At 42.6% G+C, this 12,349-nt stretch overlaps 1 protein-coding gene across 5 annotated transcripts in view; it reads left to right on the top strand.

Annotated features, from left to right (window-relative positions):
- LOC308134730 (mitogen-activated protein kinase kinase kinase kinase 4) overlaps window positions 1–12,349 on the top strand; it is a 56,642-nt gene that overhangs the window by 20,669 nt on the left and 23,624 nt on the right. For all 5 annotated transcript variants that reach the window (XM_080502505.1, XM_080502508.1, XM_080502506.1 and 2 more), the window contains exons 4-12: window positions 595–720; window positions 883–993; window positions 2,549–2,639; window positions 2,733–2,863; window positions 3,938–3,992; window positions 4,091–4,169; window positions 6,269–6,441; window positions 10,148–10,220; window positions 11,678–11,801. In XM_080502505.1, the coding sequence (XP_080358631.1) occupies window positions 595–720; window positions 883–993; window positions 2,549–2,639; window positions 2,733–2,863; window positions 3,938–3,992; window positions 4,091–4,169; window positions 6,269–6,441; window positions 10,148–10,220; window positions 11,678–11,801 (963 nt within the window). The remainder of the gene's footprint in view (window positions 1–594; window positions 721–882; window positions 994–2,548; window positions 2,640–2,732; window positions 2,864–3,937; window positions 3,993–4,090; window positions 4,170–6,268; window positions 6,442–10,147; window positions 10,221–11,677; window positions 11,802–12,349) is intronic.

The following is a 12,349-nucleotide window of genomic DNA, read 5'->3' as shown; positions in this document are numbered from 1 at the left end:
TGTAAAAAAAAAAACCCCGATGTATTTTTACTTGAAACATCATTGTGTACCTCATTTACACCTGAAAACAGCTTCCACTAGCACATTCTATTTAATGATATTAACTTATTCAACTTTATTTATATAGCACCACATACAACACACTCATTTCTAGGTGCTTTTAACAGAGAGAAACCCAACAACTGTATTGAACACGGACGTAAAGCATCTATTAACAATAAGTTTCAGCCACAAATCTCCAAACAAGTCCCACTATGTGGAATTGAATAGTTATTTGTATATTTTTTTTCCAATTTCAGAAGATTGGTTTTACCTATATTGTTTTGTTGATACGGTCTGCTGGTGAATGATGACACTGAAGGAGGGATAGATTTTCTTCACTCCAGCTATGGGAGGTTCGTGAAATTAAGAAAACAAATGCAACCTGCCTTTCTTGGAGCTCTTCTGTCAACACGGAAGATAATCTAAAAAAAAAAAGAAAGAAAAGAAAAAGCTCTTTATATTGACTAAAAGTTGTTTGTACTAAGTAGTGAGAGAATCATTCCGAGGTCTGTGAGCAACACTTTGATTTCTCCTGTCTGTTTTCTCATTCAGGAGGAAGAAGAGGAGATCAAGCTGGAGATCAACATGCTCAAAAGTTATTCTCACCACAGAAACATCGCCACTTATTATGGAGCCTTTATAAAGAAAGGGCCTGCGGGACAGGACCACCAACTCTGGGTTTGTACATTCAAGACGACCTGCTTCAGTTTCACAAAAAAAAAATCATATGTTTCATTTTAAAAGCAGAAGACAGTTAGATTTACGCTCCTTCGGCCAGCAGCTGTGTGTGTCTAATCAACTTTTTTTTTTTTTTTTTTTTTTCCCGTTGTTTCCATGCAGTTAGTGATGGAGTACTGTGGCGCCGGCTCCGTGACTGACTTGGTGAAAAAGACTAAAGGAAACTGCTTGAAAGAGGACTGGATTGCCTACATCTGCCGAGAGGTGCTCAGGGTAAGATGAGTCCAAACACAACGACTTCACAGCGGAGAAATTCAACTCCTCATTTGATCAATTTGACCTCAACATCCAGTGATGTTAACAATCAAGCTTGGGTCCGAAATCTATAGCGACGACTGATCACTCTGAGCTAACGTTTTACTCATGGTTGGCCAGAATGGCACCAAAATTCTCCTCCAACGACAATCTTTTCACGGCAATATAATCTAATTTGCTTATATTGCCGTAAAAAAAGGTTTTCTCAATGAGATGAATTATTCTCAAGCGTTGTGCTCCAAAGTTATTCCTATTTCTCAATGGAGCGCAACATGCTTCACACAGCACCTTCCAACCATCTCACATAAACACACAATAACTATTCTCTGACAGCGATGACTACTCTAACCCCCCCCCACACTTACTCTTCCACTGAAACAGGAACTGAAACCAGAAACTGTTTCAGATATGAAGAGAGACCATTCAAACCAGACCCAGGAGTTCAAACTTTGTAGAACTCTGATTTAAAAGGAAGGAATCCTCAAAGTACCGATAACTATACCAATTATTAATCTTAAAAAGAGAATATGATTGACCTATTATTATTATTATTATGAATAGGAAGCAATTCTGATGCTCAAATAAATAAACAACCAAATTGGTTTAGTAACCTTTATGTTAATTAGTGAACAAGCCACTAATGGTTTGTTATTGGATGTATCTAAATGCCCTGCAGCAAATATCGCCTGTGCAGGAAAAGAACCATAATAGGACCATAATTTCTGGCATGCAAGGACAATCTGTGCATGAAACAAGACACGTCTTCACAAAGTGTCCCAAGAGTTCTCCTCCCTGGGGTGTTTTCCCTCTGAAGACTGTGTGTGTGTGTGTGTGTTTGTGAATATTGTGATTTCTTCTGCGCGATGTCGGACTGAAAGGCTGAATGAGTTACTGCTGTCATATGAGGAATCCACTGCCGCAGCATCAAAGATGAGCCAACTGACAACTCGCACCAAAGAGCGCATTTCTTTTTATATCTGTGCGCTTAAGAGTCCGTTTAGAGCTGTAAGATTCTTGCGGTTATCAATCTGAGAGATCACAAGGTGATCTATGAATACACAAGCTATATATCAGCTGAAGTTGGATGTTTCTGCTTTTTTTTTTTTTTATCAGGCACAGACAGTAGAAATCTGCAGAGACAAAGGTTCTCTGGATCGTGTCCAGTGTTCCCCGTGCTGCTGTCAGCCATGCTGTCTCCTCATTGTTTCGCCATCTCTCACACACACACACACACACACACGCACACACACACACACACGCACACACACACGGTGAAGTCATCGCCTGAATAAGCCCCACTTCCTCTGTTTATTTAACCTCCTTTGAAGAGTATAACACACACGTCGAAGTCATGCATCTTTGCCATGTTGAACATGTTGTAGAAAAACGAAAACGAAACCAAAAAAAAAAGAAGACGACCTCACAACGCAGCTATTCTTTCTGTGCTCGGTATTTATAGTGATGGCGGTCATCTGACTGTGTGAATGGACGCGTCTCTCTTTTGTCCCCGCAGGGTCTTTCCCATCTCCACTCCCACCATGTGATCCACCGAGACATTAAGGGACAAAATGTTTTGCTCACTGAGAACGCCGAAGTCAAGCTTGGTATGACACACGCGGTTCCTCCAGCACGTCTCACCGGCAGACACGCGAGTGCTCTCATATGTGACCCCCGTCCTGCATTCCCTTCCCTTCCAGTTGACTTCGGGGTCTCGGCCCAGCTGGATAAGACCATCGGTCGGAGGAACACGTTCATCGGCACTCCTTACTGGATGGCTCCGGAGGTCATCGCCTGCGACGAGAACCCAGAAGCCACATACGACTACAGGGTACGGAACCACCCGGAGGCTTCCCGCACAGTGACGTCACCCAGTTCCCCTTTTACGTAAAGGGTTAAGACGCTGTTTACGCGACCACGCGTCATTTCGGAGAAGTTGCATTTTCCACCGTTGTCACAAAGATAGAGTCAAACCGTTTTCAGAGAGATGGATTTGCCTCCGTTTCCACGGAGACATAGTGAGAGAGTGTTTTCAAAATGTTCCACTTTGGGACCTATTTTCACCGTTGTCGTGTAAACAGGGCCTAAAATGTCTAGTCGAATGGTTTGCTCTCACAAACACCGGCCAAGTAACATTAATTTTTTTTTTTTTTTTTTTTTTTTTTAATAATCGGATTTATTTTTCATAATGGGAAAAACTGACCTCATCAAGTGACGAATCATGTTCACTCAATGTAAAGACAGACTGCAGATATTACACCACAAAGAAATATAATTAAATTAATATTTTTCATGAATTTCACTTTTAATCATAAATACCCATGTTTCTACACAATACTGGATTTTTTTTGTCACACGAAACTGAAATTGAAAAGGGATCTGGACACATTCAAATGATGAAAATTGACCATATTGTTTGTTATATAGTGATTAAAATGATTTTTTTTTAAAAAGGGACATTTCTTGTGATAGTACTTTCATCCTCTTCATGTATTAAATGCAGCCAAAAAACATGAAGCTACTTGTGGTAATTCACTGTGGTTGATACCTTATCAGCAACTATCAGGAGAAAATCATTGCCATTTGAAGGTCGTTTATGTCTCTTTTGCCAACTTTCTTCTAAAACATCCTCCTGCTTGGAGACATAATTCATCACAGGAGCATCCTTGATTTGTTTCTTCCTGTGGAAGGCAGTTTTTGGAACCCAGCTCTGATTTCAAAGGATTGTTTTCCCAAATGTAGTTCTTGGTGATCCCCGGATGAACGCTCTCACTCCGCCCACTGTTTTGCTCTGTGAAGGACAAGAAGAGGCCGTCAGAAGTTAAAAAGGAAAATGAATTAAGCTCAAGTTAAGCCTGGCGCGCTCCCATTCTGAACCTCTTCTTGCTGTGTGTCCCGTTCTCAGAGTGACCTCTGGTCTTTGGGCATCACTGCGCTGGAGATGGCTGAAGGAGCGCCTCGTGAGTTCAACACGCCACTGCTCGTACTACACAGTCGGCTTGGGTTTGTTGTGTCTCTTCTCCCACTCCTTTCCCTTCATCTCCCGTTCTTCTTCCAGCTCTGTGCGACATGCATCCGATGAGAGCGCTGTTTTTGATTCCTCGAAACCCTCCGCCCAAACTCAAATCCAGAAAATGGTGAGCCAGACACACACACACACACACGCTTTGTTTAGTCTTTTTAAAACGGCGCTTTTAGGTGGTTTCATGCATCAGAACATCAGACAAAACACACTCCTGCACACTCGTATTCAAATCTTTCAGAGCAGGGTTGCACCAGGGAGCTTAAAAGAGACTGACTCAGATTTCCAGTCACATTGCAGCATTGTGGCCTCAACGGTTGAACTTTACAGAATTTCTTCCAGGCAAAAGCGGCTTCTGACTGGTTACGGATCTCCACATAAACTCATCAGTTTCAGTTTCTGAGGTCACGAAGCCGGTGTTAAATTACAAAATGGAAAATGCTGTATGCTGACAGGATGTCAGGACAAGGCTGACTTCCTGCAAGCTGACCAACCACACGAAATCGGTCTTCTCGGGATGGGTTGTGGGTCAAATACAAGATAAATGTGATATTGTTGAAGTGAAACATCAAAGTCCAGAGGAAATAAAACAGAAACAGACTTTTTCTATCACTCTTCTCTCCTTCTGCTCTTTTTTTTTTTTTTTTTTTTTTTTAAATGAACAAGCCCTTTGGATTGATCTCTCCATTGAACTCAAGCTGTCTTCCAATTCAGTATTAATGTGGACACAAACATTGGTGCACAGGGCAGCTTTTAATAGCTGGGATGGTGGGGGGGATACTTCACTGTACCTCCGGGCCAACACATATTCCTGCCCTGTTTTCTGTGGGCTCAGACTTTAAAAACCACATCTCAGAGCTTCGGAGTGCCGCTGTGGCTACGGTTTGTGTTTGTAGTTCCTGCGTTTGATCGGGAATTTGCTTCGTCCGGTGAGTTAGCCTTGAGCGGCAGATTATGGGGATATTTCATCCGTAAAAATCTTGTTTACCTCTCCTTTACAGGATTTTTTTGTGCTCAATGATTCATATGTTGCATTCATTTTCTGTGTTTTAAACTTGTGTTTTTGCATTTTTGTGCATTTTGTGATTTCAACCTGATCATTACGGTTGCAGTGCCAAATTTTCAAGGTCTTGGTCTTGCTATCTTCAAGTCTTTGTGTTGTGATAATCCAGTCATGGTCTTGTCTTGGTCTTGGGATAATCTGGTCTTTGTCTTTATCTTTGATGATGTTCCATAATAGAGATTATTTAATAGAAACAGACCGGCTGTGTCCAGTTTCTCAGTTTTATTGAATGTGTACAAAGCTTTGACTTTCAATCGTGAGTACTTCTTTCAATGAAAGTATTTCCTGTGTGTGCGTGTGCGTGTGTTTGTGCATGAGAAACTGCTGTTCAGTTGAACCATTTCACACACAAGATTATTTATAGCCTGTCAATTTACCACAACACGCGGTGACACCATTCCACATCTGAAATGAATGCGGCAACGTGAGTGTCAACAAACTACATTTTAGTTTGTACAAGTTGCTTTTTTTTTTCTTCTTTTTTTTCCGATTTCATGTTACAGTAAAGAAAAGTGTTGGATGATGAAGCTCACCTCAAAGTTTAGAAGCTGGCTTTGGGGAGAAACGTCAGGCGTCATACTCTGGTGAACATCAGCTCGATTTATTTTTCTCCCTGAGCCTGGTGTCAAATTACCAGCAGCTGGTGCTTCTTGTTGGTGGACAGCACTGCCAGAAGCAGGCCGATCAAAATAAAACGGGCTCTTTAGAGCAAAATTAAGTGAAAAGGACTTGTTTTGGAATCTTTTTGAGGTGGAAATCATGAAAATATCTCTTATGTTTAAAATAATCAATATCAGGAGGGATGATCATGAATCGGTTGGGTTTGAGGGCTAAAAGAATCCAAACGTGACTCATTTCAGCCAGCGGTTTATAAATATGTGTGAAAGGCACGTATACGTCTAACATATCAGCTGTGAATCATAAAAAAAAAGTCCAGATGGTGGGAAAACACCGAAAAGGTAAAGGCTCAGGTTAAGTTTGAACACCACTCATTTTACGAGCACGTCTTCTTTCAAAACAGCAACCTTGCAAGACAATGAGCCGGGTGTCAAATTACAAGCACTGGTTGCTCTGCAATAGAAAGAAAGGAAATGTTAAAGGTATACCATAACAGCATTTTGACCTCCTTCTTATGACATTGTTCCTTCGAGGTCGAAGCGGTTCCTGACGTTCGTGGACAGCTGTTTGATCAAGAACCACCTCCACCGCCCCACCACCGAGGCCCTGCTGAGACACGCCTTCATCAGAGACCTGGCCAACGAGAGACAAGTCCGCATCATGCTCAAGGACCACCTGGACCGGACCAGGAAGAAGCGAGAGAAAGGTGAGAAGACATGGACCGCCAGTGCTCCGGGACAAAACGACGGATTCTTTTTTTGAATGGCTGATAATGGCTCGGGTCCTTTTTACTAATGAAGGGACTCGAGATTTCATCAAGAATGAGTGTTTCCTTCAATATACTGCATTATTAGAGTATGAAAACACTTCAGAGACTGATGAAAGATGTTTCCATCCACTGTGCATTCGTGCAAATTCATATTGACCTCATTTCAACTGAAAAGTGCCATTACTCTCAGTTAATTCATAAAAATGATTAATTTGAATGTCTGAATCAACTCTTAAGTCACATCTGGTGTAGATTAGGCCATGTGGCAGGGCTGTTCAACACATTTTAGTCCAGGGGCCACAAACAACGGATCTTCATCTTGAATGAGTAAAATAGTGCCATAAGAATCTTTCAGTTTCAACTTTAAAGTTTCTCTTTGTTGTGGCGCAGATTACATATGATGAAAATGTCTTTATTTTCACAAAACCAAACAATTATTACAGAAAATGACTACGACCTCAACATAAAGCCAATTTTAATTAGACCAGGTAAAAATAAAAATACAAAGAAATGTCCAAAAAGCTTTTCCTATAGCTGTTGCAATCTGGGTGTTTTTTTTCCAAAGTTTGACAGCTTTCATGGCGTCATCACCAATATCTCCGCTCAGGTCTCTGTGTTTTATGGTGTCAATTTTCAAAACCGTCTTCTTTTAAATATTACAATTTGCCAGTCGCGAGCAATTTTAGCTCGATCCCGACGCGCACGTTTGTGTGGCGAAGACGTGATTCCTCAAGATGAATCTGGCGAGAAAGAAAAGGAGCGAAGGGGATTCCTCGGGACGTTACACAGCTGACCTTTTCTCTCCTTCCCGGGCGACGCTCACTGGGGGGACTGAGTCACACGGCAGAGTGACAAAAGGAAGGAGGGGAATTCAGAGTATGGAGAACAAAATATGAGAATAACTCATCCTCATTCCGAGCGGCTCATCCTGAATGTGTTGTGCCAATATGAGGAGTCAGACAGAGGAGGAGGAGGAGGAGGAGGAGGAGGAGGGGGGGACGGATATTTATGACTCCGCTCTTCTTTTGTTCTCACGCCGAATATCAGACGGCGTAAGAAGCGCTCATCTGTGGGGTTTATTCTCCCCCATTCAGAAAGAGAGACGGTGATAACAGGAAGGAATCGGAGAGAATGAGAGAAACCGAGACGGAGCCGAGGGGAAGGGAGGCGGAAACAGAACCACCATCTGGTTCTAATCTTCTCCGAGCTTATAAAAACACACTAATGACTGCTCTACTTTCTGCATGCAGTGTGTTTAAGAGCATGTCTTTCTTTTTCTTGTGTGCCTCAGAGTGTCTGTTTGCTCCTTTACAGTAAAAACAAGCTATACAACTTTTTTCTTTTTTTTTTTAATACAGGTTTGTATGAACACATGTGGGAAAGACAGCAGGAGAAAAAAAAAGCAGCATTCCAGATGTGTCGTTTTCCCAGCTTACCCAGGACAAAGACGCTTTATGTTTAGGAAAACAGAAGATTTTTTTTTTTTTAAACACACAAAAAAAAAATTTGCCCAAACTGCCCCACTTCTCAGTGAGTACATGTCCAAACCCCCCCCACCCCTCTTCTTCTGCAGCAGCTTTGGCTCAAACAGACACAACATGAGCCAAATGTGACATCACAAAAACATGGATGGGATTTCCTCCTCCTCCTCCTCCTCCTCCTCCTCCTCCTCTTCTTCTTCTCCTTTTTTTTTTTTAAAACCTGACCTCCTTCTTCGTTCTGCTCGGAGTGAACACACCTGTGTTGCGTTACCTTCCAGCTTGTTAAGGGCGACATATGGTGCATCCACTCGACGTTGGCGTGAGCCCGGGCTTCTCTCACGCCATATGTCGGCCAAATGTTGTTGTGCAAAGTCTGCACAGGCCCGTCTTCACGAGTTTCAATGTGGCGTCCCCGGTCAACACTGCGTAACAAAAGACTGTTTCAATACTTATCAGCTGTCAAACATCTGGCTTAAAAACTCTGCTGGATCAGATTCAGAATGTATTAAAAAAAAAAAAGAAAGAATAGTTTGGCGGCCTTTGGGAAATGCGTGCAGCTTCTATGGGAAGTCAAACGTATATTTGCTGACGAGTGTCCCCATTGTGCAAGGAGGGTATTCTGAGATGAGCAAAACCAACAGTGACAAATGAAAAGCACAAAACTGTATAGTCATCAGACAATTCCCTCCAGAGGTCTCCTCCACGGAGCAGGAATTACTTCGAAATGTGCATTTCACATACGCACACACACTGGCCAGAACATTAGACACACCTCACTAGTAACATGTTGGACCTTTCACAGTCGGGACTGTTTTCACTCCGAAGCCCCGTTTACAGGACGACATTTTCAAGTCAAAACAAATATTTCGTTGCATCTTTGATGTCCCTTTATATGATAAAATAGCTCACGAGGTTGAACTTTTTGAAAATGCTCTCCGAGGAAACGGGTGAAAACACAGCTTTTCTGAAAATGCTGCCATGGTTAACAGTTCTGCACAATATGCTGGAATAGGTGGACAATGGTGTTTGCCTCCAGTGTCCCATATTGTCCCGGGACTCGGTGGTTTTATAGTTGAGGGTTGGAATAACAATCTAACCTGGTCGTCTGTCCATACAAATATCTGTTTTACCCTCCGTAGCAGTAATAATGTTTGTAGTGTTGTGTCCTCTGCGCATGTCTGTGTGATTTCATTACAAAAGCACTCGTGGCCCAACGACATTGCTATCAGCGTTTCTACCATTTCCTTGGAAAGGGACATTGTTTTTTGAAAATGTTGTCACGTAAACGCTAAAACACAAACAAACAAAAATTATGCTATTTAAAAGGTTCGAGACTTAGATATATTGATGTGTCGGATTCATCGGTTCAACATCCAAGGAGGCGAATCCCCTCTTCCGCCATATCTCAGAATTTTACTCCAAATTATGAGTCGTACTTTGGATGAAGACGGAAGAGCATCATTGAAACGTGTCAACGGTTTGTTTTATAAACCTGAAAAGGAAGGAAAATCAAAAACAGTAGTAGCCTTCTCAGGGATACGTGAAGGAGTATGTTAAGGCATGAATATTCACTAGTATTTATGAGACTACTCGTTTGAGGATCCCACTCTGAGCTGGTTTCCTTCCATGTCGTTCTCTCTTCCCACGTATGAGACTCTTTTTAGTGTGGGATAACATTACGGTGCATTACTGCTCTCCAGGCACGCTCCGGTATAAAAAAAAAAAAAAGATCCCTTCTCCACAAAGGAGGACCGTCAATTACTTTACTGTCGAGCAAGTTTGCCCGCTGTACTTTTATGTGGTTATGATAATGAGAAAATTGCCACCGGCGGTACACGATGAAAGGTGGAGATGGCGGGCGTGCAGGAATTTTTAATGGGACGGCGGCGGAGAACACGCCATCGTTCCCACCACAGTGCTGACACATCAGAGACGCTCACCCCGGAGCACCGCCGCGACCACATCTCATTCCCGAGAGCCCCGCTCGGGTCATTTTACGGGAGGCAACAGGAGACACCGTGAATGTGTGGAAACTTGACTTCATATGGCAAGATTGTTCCAAGTAAAACTGTAGTTTTCTGCCGCCTCGATCTCATACTATTATCATTAATGGTGTCCAATTAAAGACTGACGTTCCCCTCGTTTCGTTCTCTCTTCTCCAGAGGGCCCAGAGTATGAGTACAGCGGCAGTGAGGAAGAGGATGATGAGGTTACAGACGAAGAAGGGGAGCCCAGGTAAAACTCTCAATTGCACCATGCACTGTTATTGCTGTCGCGATGCAAAAAAAAAAGGTTCATTCAGAAATAAAAGATGTCGCATTGACTGCTGCATGCCTGCATATATACAGTAGATGCACATTCTAACTCTACAAGGAGCGAAAAACTCTGCATGGACCCAAAATGATGTCTGTTCATTGAACAGCGCAGCTCATATTAATAGATCTACTCATAGCTGTCAGCTCTAATCGGACACTGGCATCGGTTGAAATGCAATGACAACCTTCACGCACAAGTACGTCCACATTGCTTTGCTTGGGTTTACGGAATACCCTGCCAGGTAGAGATAGTACCAATCTTAGTGCCATCAGTCTCGGCTTTCTGCTGCAAAAAAATGTGACATTTTTACTAATATTATCTGATGAAGTCACTGTTGGTCGACATAATGTCATGATTATTGCCAATTCTTTGACTTAACGTGTGAGGAAGCTATACTCCACCACTTGCTTCGCTTCAGTATTTGTTCCTCAACTGATCTGCATGAGAGTCGAGAGTCTGTCGCAAAACTGTATTATATTTAACTATATATAATTATATATAACTGTATTATATTCAGTCGCAAAACTGTGCCCCGGTTTATTTGCTCGGGCTTTAAGCGTTTACCATTACTGGGTAGCACCGTCAGCAGCAAGAGACAACGTGTTCTCGTAAAGATGGAAAACTCTCATGTCTGATGTAAAAATCAAATCAAAGAAATCAAAAAATGCTCTGACCTCGTCTCCGTGGAAATGAGGGGGAAACACAACTTCTTGAGGATGCTCCGTCTCTATGGAAACGGGGGGGGGGGGGGGGGGGGGGGTGAATACAACTTTTTGAAAGTGCTTCAACTTCGTCTCCATTGGAAATTGGGGGAAAGTGCAACTTTTCAAAAGATTCCTTAACACAGTCTGCATGGAGACGGAGGAAAAACGCAACTTTTTGAAAGTGCTCCCACTCCATCTCTGTGGAAATGGGACAAACATCCATTTTTTAAAAAAATACTCCAACTTCGTCTCCTTGGAAACGTTGTGGGGGGGGGGGGCATCTCCGTGTCGCACCTGAAGTTTAAAATGACATTTTAATTGTTGAATTGTCCATTTTTTTAACTCAAACTGTAAATCCAGCTTGTCTAAAATCCCATCATCAGGTGTTGTTTGAAGTCACAGTATTTTGGATGTTGCGTAATTTACCTTCATTTGCCTGTATAAGCACGAATCAGACACATCGCTGATGCCTCTGAGACGTGTGTGTGTGTGTGCGTGCCTGGACAGACGTGTCTCTGTCTCTGTCCCTGGATGTCAAACAGCAGATGGCTCTCCGACCTGAGCCCTGGTTCCCAGGACAAGCTGAAAGTCTGCATTTATGTAACCGTGCCATCCCTCTTTGCACCCCCCCCCCCCCCCCCCCCCACTTCTCTCTCCGTCCGGCTCTTCCAGCTCCATTGTGAACGTTCCCGGGGAATGGACGCTGAGACGGGAGTTTCTTCGCCTGCAGACGGAGGGTCGCGGCGGGGGCAAAGAAGGGGGCCACGGAGGAGGTGGCGGGCAGCACAGGCAACAGGTGGGTTTAACGATCACACTTGTTTTTATTTTGAAGTCGTGCAGAAAAGAGAGGATCACATTTATTACTTCATTATCTGTTGCGCTGTAAAGACGTGCTGCCTTTTTTTTTTTAAACGTCCAGGGTTCAAACATCTCCCTTCTGCAGAGTTGTTGCTTTTTTTTCTTTCGCGTGTGCACGGCAGCACTTTGAGAGTCTTTGTATTGTGACACAATGGTGTCAACGCCAAACATGGGTGATATTCAGAGATCTTGTTAGGATTTAACCTCAACTAGCGTGATTGCTTGTCGCAGTCATGATGAGTAATTATGGGTAAGGGGTGTCAGTACTGAGAGTAGAAGTCATGAAGGTCACAGCAATGAGATGTCAGTCTTAATTAAAAGGCATGGAAGACATGACTCCATCAGTTTTGGTTTTATTGATGTAGAATTGCCCCCAAAAAAGTGTAAATGCAATGAACTCTTCAATATCTTTCAGTTAGGGTAAGATGATGGTACATGTTTTATATATATATATATATATATATATATATATATATATATATATGT

The sequence above is a fragment of the Blennius ocellaris genome (genome assembly GCF_963422515.1).
Source record: "Blennius ocellaris genome assembly, chromosome: 9".
In the NCBI taxonomy this organism is placed as follows: domain Eukaryota; kingdom Metazoa; phylum Chordata; class Actinopteri; order Blenniiformes; family Blenniidae; genus Blennius; species Blennius ocellaris.
The sequence above is the reverse complement of the archived record's forward strand: the minus strand, read 5'-3'. Positions and strand labels throughout refer to the sequence as shown.